This window comes from Kluyveromyces marxianus, chromosome 8, assembly GCF_001417885.1.
Source record: "Kluyveromyces marxianus DMKU3-1042 DNA, complete genome, chromosome 8".
NCBI classification, from domain to species: Eukaryota; Fungi; Ascomycota; class Saccharomycetes; order Saccharomycetales; family Saccharomycetaceae; genus Kluyveromyces; species Kluyveromyces marxianus.
Window position 1 is genome coordinate 543,994 of NC_036032.1, and position 16,054 is coordinate 560,047.

The 16,054-nt window shown below is 37.8% G+C and overlaps 5 protein-coding genes across 5 annotated transcripts; 4 read left to right on the forward strand and 1 right to left on the reverse strand.

The window, feature by feature from the left end:
* Nucleotides 1-506: 506 nt before the first annotated feature.
* CYC3 (holocytochrome c synthase CYC3) lies at nt 507-1,370 on the forward strand (the record flags this gene model as incomplete). Its single annotated transcript, XM_022821983.1, has 1 exon — nt 507-1,370. One exon carries the CDS (start codon nt 507-509, stop codon nt 1,368-1,370), a length of 864 nt encoding a protein of 287 aa, XP_022678290.1.
* A 303-nt stretch (nt 1,371-1,673) lies between these two features.
* Nucleotides 1,674-3,788, reverse strand: MSC6 (Msc6p; the record flags this gene model as incomplete). Its single annotated transcript, XM_022821985.1, has 1 exon — nt 1,674-3,788. The coding sequence occupies one exon, from the start codon at nt 3,786-3,788 to the stop codon at nt 1,674-1,676; it is 2,115 nt and encodes a 704-aa protein (XP_022678291.1).
* Nucleotides 3,789-9,066: 5,278 nt separating this feature from the next.
* CLN3 (cyclin CLN3) lies at nt 9,067-10,320 on the forward strand (the record flags this gene model as incomplete). Its single annotated transcript, XM_022821986.1, has 1 exon — nt 9,067-10,320. The coding sequence occupies one exon, from the start codon at nt 9,067-9,069 to the stop codon at nt 10,318-10,320; it is 1,254 nt and encodes a 417-aa protein (XP_022678292.1).
* Nucleotides 10,321-11,471: 1,151 nt separating this feature from the next.
* On the forward strand, nt 11,472-13,028 carry KLMA_80241 (jmjC domain-containing protein 4; the record flags this gene model as incomplete). Its single annotated transcript, XM_022821987.1, has 1 exon — nt 11,472-13,028. One exon carries the CDS (start codon nt 11,472-11,474, stop codon nt 13,026-13,028), a length of 1,557 nt encoding a protein of 518 aa, XP_022678293.1.
* A 1,160-nt stretch (nt 13,029-14,188) lies between these two features.
* On the forward strand, nt 14,189-15,547 carry GDS1 (Gds1p; the record flags this gene model as incomplete). Its single annotated transcript, XM_022821988.1, has 1 exon — nt 14,189-15,547. One exon carries the CDS (start codon nt 14,189-14,191, stop codon nt 15,545-15,547), a length of 1,359 nt encoding a protein of 452 aa, XP_022678294.1.
* Between the last annotated feature and the right edge of the window lie 507 nt (nt 15,548-16,054).

Consider the following 16,054-nt stretch of genomic DNA (forward strand, 5'->3'; position numbering starts at 1 on the left):
TCTGACATGTCCGGGTAACAAGATAAGAGAAGAACTGTGTGGTGTGCGTGCAAGCAGGCAGCCGCGTCACCGTGGGAAAACGTTCTGGTACACATACATACCATCACACACTATTATGCTGGGCTCTTACTTGATGTAGCGAATCCGTCAGATGGTCAAAAGACCCAGTTTACCCAGTTTCAAGGCACGTGACCACGTTAAGTAGTAGCACATCCTGCCCCCTCCAGAGTAGTTTTTTTGTAGTTTGAAGTTGTAGTATGCGGTGTACAGGTGTATTGATATAGCCGGGTAATGGAAACCCCAGAGAAAGAAATTTCAGCAATCAGAAAAAAAAGCGGACTTGTCACATATAGAAAGAAAGGCATAAAGTAAGTAGAGAGAGAGAGAGAGTAATTAGATATCGAATTTTGTACATATCATATCAGGACAAGAAGAGTGAGAAGAGAAATAAAAGCGCATAAAATTAGATAGTAGCGTATTGATAGTGTAGTAGCAATAGTAGCAAAATGGGTTGGTTCTGGGCTGATAAAGTTAACACAAGTTCAGGCACAAAAGCAGCTGCAAAGGCCGATGTGTCAGCATGTCCTGTGATGCATAAGCCGGCATCAGACAAGAACGATATTTCGGAGTGTCCTGTGATGCACGGAAACTCAGGATCTGAGGGCGGGTGCCCAGTGATTTCAAAGCATGGTGATCAGCTTAATCCCTTGAATAATATTCCTGTTGGTTTGACGCATGCCAAGCAAGCTGGACAGAAACTGGACTTGCCTACGGAAAGAACCGTTAGTTCCATTCCTAAGGGTAAAGCCTCTGACGAGGAGTTCTGGGAATATCCTTCTCCTCAACAGATGTACAATGCGATGGTAAGAAAGGGTAAGATCGACCCTTATACTGGGGAGGAAATCCCTGAAGATGCGGTGGAGTCCATGGTGTTTGTTCACAATTTTTTGAACGAAGGGTGCTGGCAGGAAATCCTTGATTGGGAGAAGAAGTACGTGCAGCAAACACAGTCATACCCAAAATTGCTACAGTTCACCGGTAAGCCAGATCAGCTATCGCCTAGGGCTAGATGTTTCAACATTTTGGGAACGCTATTTCCCGGACACTTTTCTAGCGAACTTCCCTTTGATAGACACGATTGGGTTGTGCTGAGACCTGATCCTACATCCTCTGACTCTGAAAATCCAGGCTACCGTAAGGTTCGTTATGTGATCGACTTTTACGGCGGTCCAGATGACGAGGACGGACTTCCAACTTTCAACCTAGACGTCAGACCAGCTTTGGATAACTTCACCAACGCGAAAGACCGTTTCGAAAGATGGATTACGCCAACTTTGGACAAGTATTTCAATTCAGACGATAAGAAATGAATGGTAGGTAATTTTTTTTTTTTTTTTCTTCCCTTACTTACGATGGATTTATTTATATGATAGGTTGCCGCCGCTGTTACGGTCTATCTTCCCACTTCCCTAATATCCTCGTTATCCATGTTCATTTTTTATGTCCTGTTTATATATTTCTCTCTCTCTCTCTCTTAGCTTTGTCGACCAACCAACCAACAACCTGTTCTTGTGCACTGTGAGTAACACATCAATGCAGCGATATGGTTTCTATATTATTTACAGTGTTTGTGTGTGTTGAAATATATTATGTATATACATGTAAGCATTCATTCATAATAGCTCTTTTGGAATGTGAATCTTGTCGTTTGTCTTTATGTTCTTTAAGAGTCTTGGGTTTTGCACCACAAACTCATTGTTGGCCTTGGCCTTTACTAGGTATGGTAAAACAGTGTTGTTGATGAAATCTAACTCAGATTCACTAAAGTCGGCCTTTCTCCTCGATAGTTCTGCAATCGATTTTAGAGTAGAAATGATAGACTCTTTGAATATCTTGTGGTGAATCTGATCACATAGTTCCCAGTAAACTTGTTGTTTGGAAATAAATCCAGTGTCATTTCTGCTAATACTTAGTTCAGAAAAGCCTTGGAACATGGAGTTAAACATTCTAAAGTTGATTAAAGTAGGCGACTTAGCATTTTCAGTTAGAGCTTGCTTGAACAAATCTTCAGCTACTTCCCATTGGCCATGTTCCAGGTAAAAGTTTAAAAATTTGCTGACTTTCATGGCAAATCTATCTCCTTTGAAATCCAATTTAAGCGCCTTCAAAAGAGCCGTTGCAGATTCTTCATCCGTACACAACTTTAAGTATTCCTCAATGATAGGAACCACTCTTTCGCTGGAATGAGACACGCCAATGGTACTCAAAATGTCGGCCTCATCAGAAAGCTTAGAAAGTTTGATGTTTGCAAGCAACCTTGTTGCCAATGTTGTATCATTGGGTTTGATACCGGTAGTAGATAAAAAGATACGATCATAGAAAGAATCTACGTCACTAGCTGGTGCACCGACTTTGACCATTGCCAATAATATAGTATTGGCTAATTCTAAATTGTCAATTTTCTTTGGAATCTTTTGTTTCAACTTGGAATAGTCTTTGCATTCATCAGAATTGAAGTAAATCATCGAGAACACTTCAGAGAGTTCTTTGTTCGACTTCATATCATTTGGAACATCAAGAGCCCAAAATGATTCTGCAGTTTTGACATTACCCAAATTGTTCAATGCCCTTAACATAGACTTGTAACTATCAACTCCTATGTTTTCTTGCGTTTTGATACAAGAGTTCCAAATAGCTTGGATTCTATCAAGCTTTACAGTCGTAGCCTGTCTACCAAAAGCAGGAGTATATGCAACAGCTTCTAATAAAGCATTGTATATTTGCACATTAGGTTTGAAATCAGGAGATGCTTCCTTTAGTTGTGCAACGATTTTCATGGAATCTAAGCTTTTGTTTAACTCGGCAAATCTGACAATGAAGGCGGATGGTATTTGTAGATCTGATGAAGTGTAGTCCGCAGCTCCGAATTTTAAATATTGGTTCCACAAGTAAGAAAGTAGTTTGTAATCATTAGATCTTTTCAAGAATCCATTGATGAATGCATCTTTGTCAGAGACAAACCATTCTAATAAAAGATCCGAGTAGCATTTAAACAAAGCTTCCTCAGCAGAGCTATCAAGCTTCAATGATTTCATTTCCTGCTCCATAACTAAAAATGGAATTTCATCAAGTGTGGTATTTAGAAGCTGGGTAATAACTTTAGCTTCTGGCTTTGCTTTAGATTGGCAACATAGCATTAGGTATGAAATTGAGGTTAAGACCTGAATTTGCTTTGTAGCAGCTGTATTCAAGGGAATTTTCTTGGCATGTTCCAAGAAGGTCACCCAGAGATTCATCACCTCCTCAAATTTCTTTTCATTCAAGTATTGTCTCATGACTAAAGTAAAGTGTTGATGTCTTGCTAGATTATATTTCAAAGATGTTTGTAATATATCATATGGAGCTGGAGGAATCGAGTTTGAGTCACCAAGGTTTTGACTCTCTAATTCCAATTTACTTTGACGAATCAATCTTGATAAAGCAGTGTTAAAAAGATTAATATTTCCAAAAGCTCTAGTGTTGATTCTGTTTTGAGATACAAGCTCCTGCAATTCCGATTGAAGTTGGGAGTAAATCTTTTGAACTGGTATATGTTGATCCAATTCATTATTAACATTAGTTTTAACAATATGCAATAAAGCGTTTGGTTGCAATCTTTTGGGCTTTGAAGTCTTATCGTTTCTTTCTTCCTTAACAGATTGAGTTGCTTCCACATTTTGTTGAATAGTCGATGAAGCTTGATTAACTTGGGTAGCTAACCCTCTGATAGAGCTTCTTACAGAAAGCATTATTTTACAGTTCCCGGTCTTTGCAGTACAATATAAAATAGGAAAAGTAAAAGAAAAAGCGCTGAACAATCACTTCTTTTGTGGTTTATGGTATTGCCCTAAAGCTAGTGAAGTTCGAATAGGCTTATTGGCGGTACAATTATAGCTGGAAGATCGCTATTCTTGTTAAGAATTGACTACACCACGCTCGTCGCTGCACGGTAAAATATAAAATTTTTAGAAATATTGGTGAAAAACAAACACAGTTTTTCTCGTCGTATCATCATTACCCGCACAATAATGAAGTAGTACAGATATTTGAAAAAAATATGATAGAAAGAAAAAAAATATATATATCACGTGCTAATAAATAAGAAAAGGAAGAAAAGAAGAAGAAGCGTAACAATGGTAATAAAGGTCGAGTCTAAAGTATTAAAATCTTCAAGCGTAAGTAGTGAAACCCCAAATTGCGATCTGGAACCATTGTTTGGGTGCCTCATAATTTACAATAAAGAGGCTTTCAACCCGAGCAACCAACCGCCTAGAAAGGAAATGGCTGATTGGCATTGATTGCTAGTTTTATCTTTCGAGAATGCCGCCCCGGAATCTATATAATACTTATTAGACGCCTGTTGCAAGAATGGGCCGCTTGTTACGTGTACCCCGCTACGTCAATACGTCTCTTAGCTACGCTGTGATAAGCTCGGTTTTAACCAAATGCATAGATCCATTAATCAAATTAATAACCGGGTGTAGAATTCAATTCTTTCTTTCTATTTTTGAAGGTGGAGAAGAAGACCCCTTAGCATATTTGCTATGAAAAAAAAAAAAAAAAAAAAAATTACACAGCCATGTGCTCTTGTTGTAATGCCACCAAGAATGTTTAAATCTCTCCTTTTTTATATTTGGATATAGAAAAAATTAGCTACCGTCCAGTGGTTTTTATCTTCCTTGTAAATGTTCTTATTTTTCTTATTTTTCGAAGTTGTTTCTTTTAGTTACCCAATATGGAAAGGAAATGAACTGATGGATGATCAGGAACAGATTTTTGCATTCTTGAAAAGTGTCATAGGAAAAAGACTCGCGTCCTGCAGGAAAATAAGACCATATACATGCAGCACGCCCTTTTATAGGACGGGAGGTTTTTCCTTTTGCAGCATTGTCGGAAAACATATCTGAATGGGATTCGGCATATAATGGTGGAAGAAATTTTGTCTTGCATGAAAGTAACAAAGGAGCGTGCATTCATGCTGGTGCGAGGGTCGTTGAAGTTGTGTTTACGTCTTCACTCGAAACCAGCAGCGACGCGTTTCGCCGAATGTTGTTTCAGTCCCGGTGTTGGGTGACTCCAATTAACAATGTACTTTGAAATGACCATTGTTAGTGCTGGTGCTGCTACGTATTTTGTTCACTCTCTTAATTTTTGTTTTTTATTTTTCAAGGTAAACGAAAAGCGAGATAGATAAGATATATTAGAAATTAGGCTTACAGCCAAGCCCCCACTAAGTGTTAAACCAGCCGCTCGTGTTGTTACTTCTGGGTTAGGATTCCGTTCCGAACCCACTGTACAACCATCTAGAATCTTTGTAAACAAAAGACAAGCGTAATAAAGATCAGCTCCGCATTGTTCGAACGTTTTTGCTGCAATTTAATCTATGTACCACTTAGCGGGCGAACTTCCATTCTATCCTATCTTTTTTTTTCTCAGAAGGCGGCTTTTCTTCAAAATGATGAAAAAAAAGGTCGGTAAGATTTACCGGCAGGTACCACTAGTGTTGCAATAAATGTTCGATCGCTTCCAATGTGTGGGTAAAGCGGATGGTATCATGTACGTGCCAGCCGCTGAGAAAGGGGTCAAGTAATGATACTAACCCCGAATATCTAGCGTTTTTAAGAGTATAGCAAGGGGTACACGTTAATTACTGGAGACATCCCCATCCATCTCCTAGGACTACTATCAATCAAGCAACAGCGGATAGTCGGGCTGATCCTTTTCCACTTGTTTTTTTTTTTTATTTAATTTATTTTTTTGTCACTCCATGGTGTTCTGGTTTTGGTTTTGGTTCTGGTTAAGTTGTATTTTATTCTACTATTTCAGGCATATATCCTAGAACAATATCAAAGTTGCCATAGCACAAGCACAATTGACAAGTAGAAAGAGTCCGTTCTTCTTAGCGTGGCTCGAGCGGACGCTTCTAGCAGCCATTGTGACTGTCTGCACTCTGTAGACATACCAACAAAGAAAATAACATCAGGTGAAGCGCTCTTGTCGGTACCCCTTCCATATTCCATAAGTAAATGATTGGTACCGGAAAACCCGACTGGTAAGCACCTTTTCTTCAACACAGCCTTTACTGCGTATTCGGTCTCTCTCTCCCGTAGTTTCAGTTATTATTTCCTTATTGCATCATAATACTTGCTGCGTACTGGAACAAGACAGCTAGCTAATACAACAGTATCTATTAAAGAAAAAGACAACCTAAAAAAAAAAAAAATGAACAACAACATGGGAACTAACTGTACCTCGAGAAGCACGTTATAACCTAGAACGAACACATCTGTCCTGGTGGAGAACACAGAGCGATTTCCACTCACGGATTAGTCCATACCAAAAGCCATTCTGATCAGAACACGGGACCTAGAATTATGATAACACGGATCTAAAAGGCAACCTGCATACGAAAAGCAAACGCTGTAGAACAAAAAAAATATATCAAGTAAATAGTTAGCAGTAATCAGTAGTGAAGAAAAAAAAAATACACGGCGATGGATCCAGCAACCCTATAGCACGCCTGTGACGTTTGTCTTCCTTTCTCCACTTGCCAGCCCTTTAGTCGCCCAAGTCCTTTCACGCGCCCCCACAAGATCTCGTAGCAACTTCCGTGTCTAAAGTTGTGCCTCTCGAAGATCCGTCAAAATCCTTGAAAACCTTCTTTTCCAGCTCTACACGATAGGTCAGCAGCAGCAGCAGCCTAGGCTAGCCTAGTCCTGACGCACACACTCGAGTCGAACTGGAACTGGAACTGGAACTCGATTTTCTATGGTCTTCATAGCATTGGCAATACCCAGACTGGAAATGAGCCTCCTTTCTTTTCCAGCGGTTTCTTCGATCCTTTTACCTCTTTCGATACCTCGCATAGACAGAAAAAATAAAAAAAAAACCCAGCCAGCAAGCACCAGGCGTTAGGGCGTGAGATATTAAGAGACTCACTCGCAATTATACGTAATATACTACTACTATTACTACAAGCTAAATAACAATAGTAATGCCCACACCGACAATTTTCCTTGGTAGGCGTACTGTAGTGCACTGCACTGGTGGAGCCTTTGGCCTTTGGCTTTGTTTCTCCTTTCATACGCGCGCCTGCGCCCTCAGGCATTTCTATCTTGCTCTCTTTTTTTTTTTTTTTTTTTTTTTCCTTGTTCCTTTCTTTCTTCCAGATTTCTGCCCTAGAGATCCAGTCTTATCCCAAAACAGACTAAAATCAAAAAGACAGCACTGTATTCCGAGGCCTAGGATATTCCATCATATCGCATTCTTCAATTTTCAACCTGTATTGGGTAAGGCAAGGGCTGCGCCCTATGCCCTGAAGGGCGAAAAATTTCTGTAATGGTTCCCCTTGGAAACTAGCGGTCCTTACGAGCTCCCGCCATGGTGCTAGTACCTCTACTAGGGCGTAGTTAGCTCTCTAGCTAGCTAACTAGCGCTCTTGACGGCAAACCATGCCATCGCATGGCTTGCATGCCTCCTCCTTTTTCTTGGTACAGCAGTACTTACTGTACTACTACTATTATTATTATCGTTTTTTTTTTTTTTTCACTATACTACTACTCCCATGCTATACTACTTCTATTTTTTTTTTAGATTTTTTTTTTTAATGGGTTGGGTTGGATTGGGTTTGGATTTTGGTTTGCTTCATCCAAAAATATCGTAGAAAAGCAACTAGTGGCGTTTATTGCTCTTACGCTTGTATGTACGCCTGTTTTCCATTTCCTCTTGCATGGGTATGCCCTATCCTCCGTTCCGTACCAGTTTAGCTTGCCAGATTTGCCTCAGGCTTTACGTTTGACCTAACACACGTTGCCTTTAACTCTGTTTGGTACTGCGCATATTTTTTATTGCTGCTTCCCATTATCGGTTTAAGCCCTCGTAAGGTGTTACTGAATGCTACCGGTTCTTTCGAATCGTATTTTTTTTTCTTGTGTGTGTGTGTGTGTGTGTGTGCTGCTTCTGCCTACACTCATGACATGTAGATATATACCAATTCAGTTACAACTTTGATACTTCTTTATATATTGTGATAGAGAAAGGTTGAAGTGCGTTGGTCTTTCAGTCTTTCAAACTCACCATCAATCAGATCAAGGTTTGGAGTGCGTGTGTTATTTGGTTTTGTTCAAGCTCTGTCCAGAGAACGATTTCACAGTGAGGAACCCCTGCTAGGCATTTCTAACCACACTGATTTTTGGCTTCTTTTCACTACTGCTGGTACAGAAGGTCTTTTTTACAACATCATTCCAAAAGAACAAAGCACGTTGAGTTATAAGGCATCTTACGGCTCACGCAATTGAATCTTTTGTTTCGCTCTCTATCCAATTTTTGCTGTTTTATTCCGTCATTTTTTTTCTCCCTCTCTTCACTCACTCACTCTATCATTGCCAAGCCTTTTGCTAGCTTGTTGCTCCAATCTATTTTTTTATTTCGTTACATCATTGTCATCAATTGCTTCATTGACAATCTGATATACACACTCCTGTCTATTATTTCCTCTTGCATATTATATCAAAGTCAGTTACGTTGAATCTTCTTTTGTTCCCATATTGAATTGCATTTATTGGTACAGAAAGAAAGAAACTAAACTACAAAAAAATTATTAAAATAAAATCAAACCCAAACCCAAACGAAAGCTTACCTTAGCCAATCGCTCGCTCATCAGCATCCTGCCTTTTGTTTTAGATTTCGTGTGAATCCTTTATCGTTGGTGACTTTTAGTATTTTTTTTTTTTCACTTCACTCTAGTAGAATCCTTTCTCTCACACACTTGTGTTTCAAGAAAAGAAGGCCCTACTAAGGCGTGAATAAAGTACAAGAACTAAAGAATACCACCACATCTAGAATTGTTTTTCAAAACCAAAAAAAGACCACCCCTTTTGCATTTTTACCCTTCCCAAACGTTTAGATACGTTTATTTTCCTTCAGCTGGTCTGTTCTCACCCTCACTTACAATCACTATCTTACTTTTACTTTACCCTTTATCTTTCATTCTCTCAAACCAGATCATAACTTTTATTACTCATCATCATGACAGTGTCTACTCAAGAAATGTCAAACTACAATTATATGAATTGCATAAGAAGATCAGTTTGGAATGAAAAAGCTTCTAATCCAAAACTGATCGAAATGGAATTAAAATCCCATAAAGCTACGATTAATGAAAATGCATCTACGATTTTCTCTAAACTGGTTGAAAATGAAGCAAACACAAAGATATCCATGAAGTGCTTTAAATCACAGCCTGAAATTACTTATCAGATGAGAAGCCTTATTTTTGACTTTATCATGTGCTGTCACATCAGATTGAAACTTTCAACCCCAACTTTGTTTTTAAGTTTCAACATTATCGATAGGTACTGCTCTAAAATTATCGTTAAATCGTCTACGTATCAACTATTGGGCTTGTGCTCTTTATGGCTGGCTTCCAAATACACCGATAAGAAGCAAAAGATTCCCTCGTTACCCACCTTGCAGAGTCTTTGCTGTGATCAATACACCAAAGAACAATTCAAGGAAATGGAATTGCACATCTGCCAAAGTCTCAATTGGACTATGTGCCACGGGCCTAGCTTAGATTCCTTCTTGGATATCTTAATTAGATCAAGAACATTCCAAAATGAAAACACGGATTGTGTCGCTATGAAGTTGGGTGCGCTAATCCTTTCACAATTGGTCTGTTTCAATCTATCGATCACTTTCAACCATTCTCCAAGCTCTATAGCTTTGGCATGTCTATTCATTACTAAGTTTTCTTTACTATCATCTAGATTCAACACTTTTATGAATTTTGAGACCATGGTCTCTAACGAAAAATTAGATCCTCAGTTAGTGACTCTGATGAAAACTATCTTGGAGAGTATTAATGAGAGCGAAATTCCCTCTAGTTTCAGGCTAAGGTATTACTCCAATGACGTTCAGCACCCAGTTATGAAGTGTCTATTTAGCTACAAGGCCTCTTGGACAGAACACTTGTCCAGAAACGCTGTCTACTCTACATTATTGTCTCCTCTAGTTCCTGATTTCAATCAAGAGACATCACCATCATCAAAGACCCAACAAATGGACTCCACTAAATGGATGCAAATTCCTCCTACTCCAAGTACTACTCCATCTACTCCAACGTTTTCCAAAGCTACAAAACCTGCCGCATCATTGTCGCATAACGGCACCGGTCTCTCCTTCAGAAGACACTCTAAAAGAGACTCTTCACTTATGGATATAGACTTCTTTGAAGAAGAGACAATACAATATGCTAAGAAAGGGAGAGTAGGTGAATGCTAACGATAGCAACTATCGATTGGTAGTAGAGAGTATGCTCTAACGATATTACCGGTCTTTCTTCTGTAGTAGGTAGTCCAGAACCCGTTTTTAGAACATTTACTTATTTACCTAACTGATCTAATTTAAAGATTCGTCATTTATTAATTAAGTGAGATTTCAATGTAAAATAATAAAAAAAGTATCATGACATGTTTCATCCACAGAAGGAATACTCAGACAGTAATATAAGCTCTGTGGTATGATTGTCCTCTTGTTTTCACGTATAAATTATGAAAGCACCGGTAATTTTAAAGCGATATCTGCCGTGACTTATTTCTTTAAACACGGTAAATCAATTTAATGCATTCCTTTTACCCAAGCAATTGTTTAATCCCTGAAACATCATTCGCAGATCGCACTCTCGTTCTCGATTGAAAAAACGTAAATTGTAAGCTAAGGGTTTTCGAAGATCTTTAGAATCTCTATAAAATGTATGGCTCTAGTAATAGCTTGCCTATTTAGATATCCCAGTGCAAAACTTCCCTAATTCCTTTTTAGTGAAATCACCTTACCGACCTTTTTTTAGATAATTACGTAACCGGAAGAGTGCGAAATAACTTTTTTTTAATAATTGCTTTTTAATCGTACGAAAAAGACGTTTGTGTATTACTTCCTTTTTTATGCAGCTTCATGTGCCTACATAAAAAAATTAACTTTATAACCTTATTTTTAAGCGGGGAAAGCTGCTGTTTGCACGTGACGTATAAAAACAGTTCAGTTTTTTTTTTTCTTTTCTTTTCCAACCTTGTATGATGTTAATAGTAGAGTAATTACAGTAAAGTGATTCGTAAAAGAATAGCCTGATGTCAACTGATGAGACAAAAAGGCATCACAATATAGTAAAAGTATACTTGGAATACACCAACACGCACATATTCACTAGAAAAAGTAAAACTCTGTCTATTAAGTTCAAATTGTTTTATATTGCTGCCTTTTTATGGGAAAAGAAACTACACACTCGTCCGATTTGTTTTGAACTAGAATACTATTAAAATTATATTCGGGACATCGCAATTGTAACGTTTGTGAAGCTCTGTGGTACCCAGAAAAAAATAAACTATTTGCATTTCGATATTATAGATCATTAATTACCTTCAATTCCTCTTTACAACATGTCAAAAAGGGCTACTATTGCAGTTGAAAGTAATGAGTTGAAGAAACTCAAAGATGCGAACTCTTTATTAGATTCTAATTATAACGGATTCAAGGTTTTGGAAGATGGAATTGAACTTGATACCATACCAATTCCTAAAACCCCAACTGAAATAAGACAGTTCTATAATGAATATGTCAAGAAGAGAAAACCCTGCAGGTTTTCAGAAAGAGTTGACAGTTTTGATTGGGATTTGTTAAAGCCAGAAAACATCAAGAATTTACTTGATAACACCACACTTCAGATCGAAAAGAAGACCGATGGTGGTTTTGGTTCAGGTAGCAAGAGACTTGCAATGGACTTTTATGATTTTCTTGATTCTTTGGCCGCTGGAAATTATGATCTATATTTGACAACCCAGTACGCTGAGCATGAGGTGATTGATAAATGCCCGAAGAATCAAAATACTGATGAGGGTAGTGAAGAAGAAATTGAAGGAGAAGAAGAAGATGATGATGAGGAGGAAGAGACTGGAGTGTATGCGTTTCCCGATAATGCTTCCGACGTTAGTTCTACAGACTCCATAAATTTCAATGATCTTCATGATGATTTTGAAGAAATGGAAGAAGAAGATGAAGGTTTTGAAGATCTTTCCTATTTAGTTAAAGAGCTTTATCAACCACCTTTGGATACTTTGATTAGCAGTATACCTGAACAATTGCCATTCCTGAAATTAATTCCTCAGCAAATCAACCTTTGGATAGGTGCGGCCAAAGAACAAGAGGATAATCAAGCATTTTTAAAAGATTTCGATCCCGATGACAAGAAGTTAGGGCTTGGCAGAAACGTACCTGGTGGTGGGTCTTCCTCAGGGCTTCATCATGATCATGCAGACAACATTTACATACCTATAAAGGGTCACAAAAGATTTACGCTTTTTGCTCCTTCAGATGTTTCAAAAATGTACACTGTGGGTGACGTCGATGAGTTATATGATACCGGAATCATAAACTACAAAAGAAATGAAAAGTCCCCTCAATGGAACAAACTAAGGCGCGATGGTGCGATCGAGACTCTCTATGCAGAACACAGGCTAGAAGATCCTAATATCTCAGAAGAGGAAAGAAAGATTATGGAGAATATCCTAAACGACGACAACGCAAATCAAAAAGATTTGTCGTCTTCGGAAAATGTAAATCATTTAGATCCGCCATCATTTTCTACAATTCCACCTACTGTGGTTCATTTAGATAAGGTAGTTGATGAAGTTACTAGAAAGAATATTGAAAAGGTTTCAAGAAAGAAGTGGCCAGAATTTTTTAACGCCCATAGAATTACCGTAGATTTAAAACCTGGGGAAATGTTGTATTTACCTACTGGTTGGTTCCATGAAGTTACATCATTCGGATTTAGAGAACCTTCGGAGGATTCAAGCGATATACATGTTGCAGTAAACTACTGGTTAATGCCTCCAACCGGAGATTCTATTGAATCCATGTATTCGGATGACTATTGGCAAACCTATTTCCAAAGTGTGTCTAACGCTTTAAAGGAGGCCAGAAGGGGAGCCCACTAGAGAGGAGGTCTTTTCCTATCATCTACCTGGGACTGCTATTTCCCTAAATAGGAAATTATCCTTTAAAATTCTAATATATTTATATTACAAAACTTATGAACACATCATTACAAATGTGATGTATGGGTTGAATATTTCATCGGACGTAAATATTTGTAGCATATATTTATAGTTGAAGAGCTAAGTGCTCAGAGAAAATTGGCTAGAGTACGCATATATGTATTCGCGTTGGTATGATGTACTTGGATAGCTTTTTTTGAGGCTGTTTGAGGGGGATATTGCTGTTTCTTTGATTTTTGTATCGAATCCGCACTACCCACTCACAATTTCGGAATTTTTCATGTATTGTTTAAGTTTTTTTTTTTTTTATTTCAATGTTTTCACTTTCTTAAAAGTTATGGACTGTAGTCATTCCTTGCATAATGTGTCACTTATGGAGATGTGTAAATGTATCTTGTTTTTAGAAAGTTAATTCATTTGAAGTATGTAGTTATTTAACTAAGCTATATTAACCAAAACCATTTCGGACCGATATTGTTGGAACACTTCACTAGCAGCATTCAGCTTTGAGAGTGTTTCCTTCATTTTTTTCTGTTTTTTTTAGCTGTTTTTGAATCAGGAGTCTGTTTAAGTTTGACAACCAGGCTAATTTAGCACGACAACTGTGGTGTCATCTGTTTCCATCCATCCAGGCTATATTAATTGTCCTTTGAAACAAGAACAATAGCTACATTCCTGACTTTGTTTAGTTTTGTTGTATTCTGATTACTTTTCTGACCAACGTCAGCGTCAGTTTTTCTAATAATCAAGTTTCAATATTGAGATCTTGTATTAGAAAGATATATCAACATTATCAGCAATTCTCTACCCACGCAACTGTTTTGGAATAACATTTGATTAATTGGAACTGCGATCATTCTTTTTTGTGATTGTGTTACAGATCTTATTTCCCTGTTTGGCGTCTAGACATTTTAACTAATCGTTCTGGGCGGTATTATATTTATATGGAGCTGACATCAGAGTACTGATTCAGAAACTTTATATACCCTTTTTTTTTGCCATTACCTTGTCATCAGAATTACTGATTTGTCCTTGTACTCTATTTTTGTTGCAAATTTAGAGTCTTGCCTACAACTATGGCCTTAGCAAATTCTAGACTAATGTCTATCCCCACTGTGGACGATGATATCATTGCTAATTCAAAATCTCCTCTATTCGATGCTAGTACATTAGGTGGTAATACTCAACCTTCTGTTAAGTCTGAATCAGGTAAAACTAAACCTGGCAAGACTGAATCAAAAGTGAAAAAGAACGGCTCAAGTTCTTTTACTTCCTCTCAGTTAACGGAAACCGTTTCCATATCTAAAACAATACCAGTTACAGGTGAGAGACCCAAGCCAGGTAATGAAGGACCAATTCTAAATGAAGATGATGTATTATACGCAATATTCGTTATATTATGGGAAAGTGATCCCAATCAACAGGGTATGACTGTTAAGCAACTCTGCGATTTGTTACTCGAGAAACATCCTGACATGAATAACCTTTCAACTAAATTATCGAATTTAATCTCAGCAAAACTTAACGCCTATGTTAAGAAAGTTGAAAAGGGAGAAAAAGGACTAGTTTATTCACTTTCTCGTGAATGGTCAGATGCTTCGCCTAGAAGAATGGTGTACATTTATCGTGGTATCCTTGCTCCTGATTATGAAAAGCATGCTCAGGCAGCAGCTGCCCTTGTAGCTGCTTCATCTAACTTATCTGATCAAGGATCTGGTTCTCTTGGCAAGAATAAATTAAAAGGTAAGAAACATTCCAACAAAAACTCACAAGATATGAGTTTTGAATCAGATGGTACTCAGAGAGTAGACATTAAGGACGGTATTGTTCCTAGGAGTTCTAGTGCATTAGGTGGTATGAAGTCATCTAATTTTTCAACTGGAAACTTCGTCAATGACTTCAATATTCCTTATATGTCTTCTCCGGTTTCCGTCAGCTTGGCTCCAAAGCTAGGAGAACTTCCTTTGTCTACGATGAATCATGAATTGGACATTGATTCTCACAGTTCACACGCGGGAAAAAGACTTTCATCCATGTATCAAAATCGTGCTTATAAAAAGCAGAAAACTGACGCAATGAAGATACATGAGACTCCTGGTTCGGTTCAAAATGTACAGGGGCAACCCCAAGCATATTTAACTATTGCGGGATCAACACCTAGGCTTTCAAAGAGCTCGCTAAAACATAATGATGGTATTTCTACAGCAGCAGCCTCGGAAGCGGCTCAAACAGTTGCCGAAATCCTTAGAACAGCGATCACTCAAAATCCCATCGTTATTTCCCCCAAGTCATCAAAATCCTCCTCTCCATTTTCTTCTACTAGTCAGGACAGCGACAAAAGTTCTGTGGATAATAATAATTGTAAATGGTTGCAATCCTTGCGGGAAGGTTTCTTGTTGAAAGAAATCCCAACACCCGAATCGCTATCTCCAGATGATTTTGATGAGTTTTTTGCATGAACATTAAAACTATGCACATTCGTATTTCACTTCCATTTCATGATGCGTAGCATGCAACATATATACTACACATGGCAAACCCTGTATTATTATCAATTATTTCAGTACTCTGAAATATCAAGTGAATTTTTCACTCCCCATTATATCCCTGTTGTATGTTACGTTAAAATTATTCAGCATCATTATTTTTTACTCCAAACCTAGATGGTGCCGTGACCGGTTTACATATGTTAATATTTTTTTATCTTTTTTACTTTATATCAGTTTTGAACTCTATATTTAACTGGTAATATTTGCCTAATGTAAAATTAGGATCATGACAAAGTCAATGACGACAAGGGCAGGGACACAGTTACTGTTTGAAATTATAGTCTATTAAAAAACAACGTGTTATTACACTTTCTTTAACTTGTCCAAGCTTTGTCAAATTATTTTCATTTACATATTTTCATTCATATTTACATATATATTACAGGTTTTTTTTTTTTGAAAAATCAGAGTCATTGA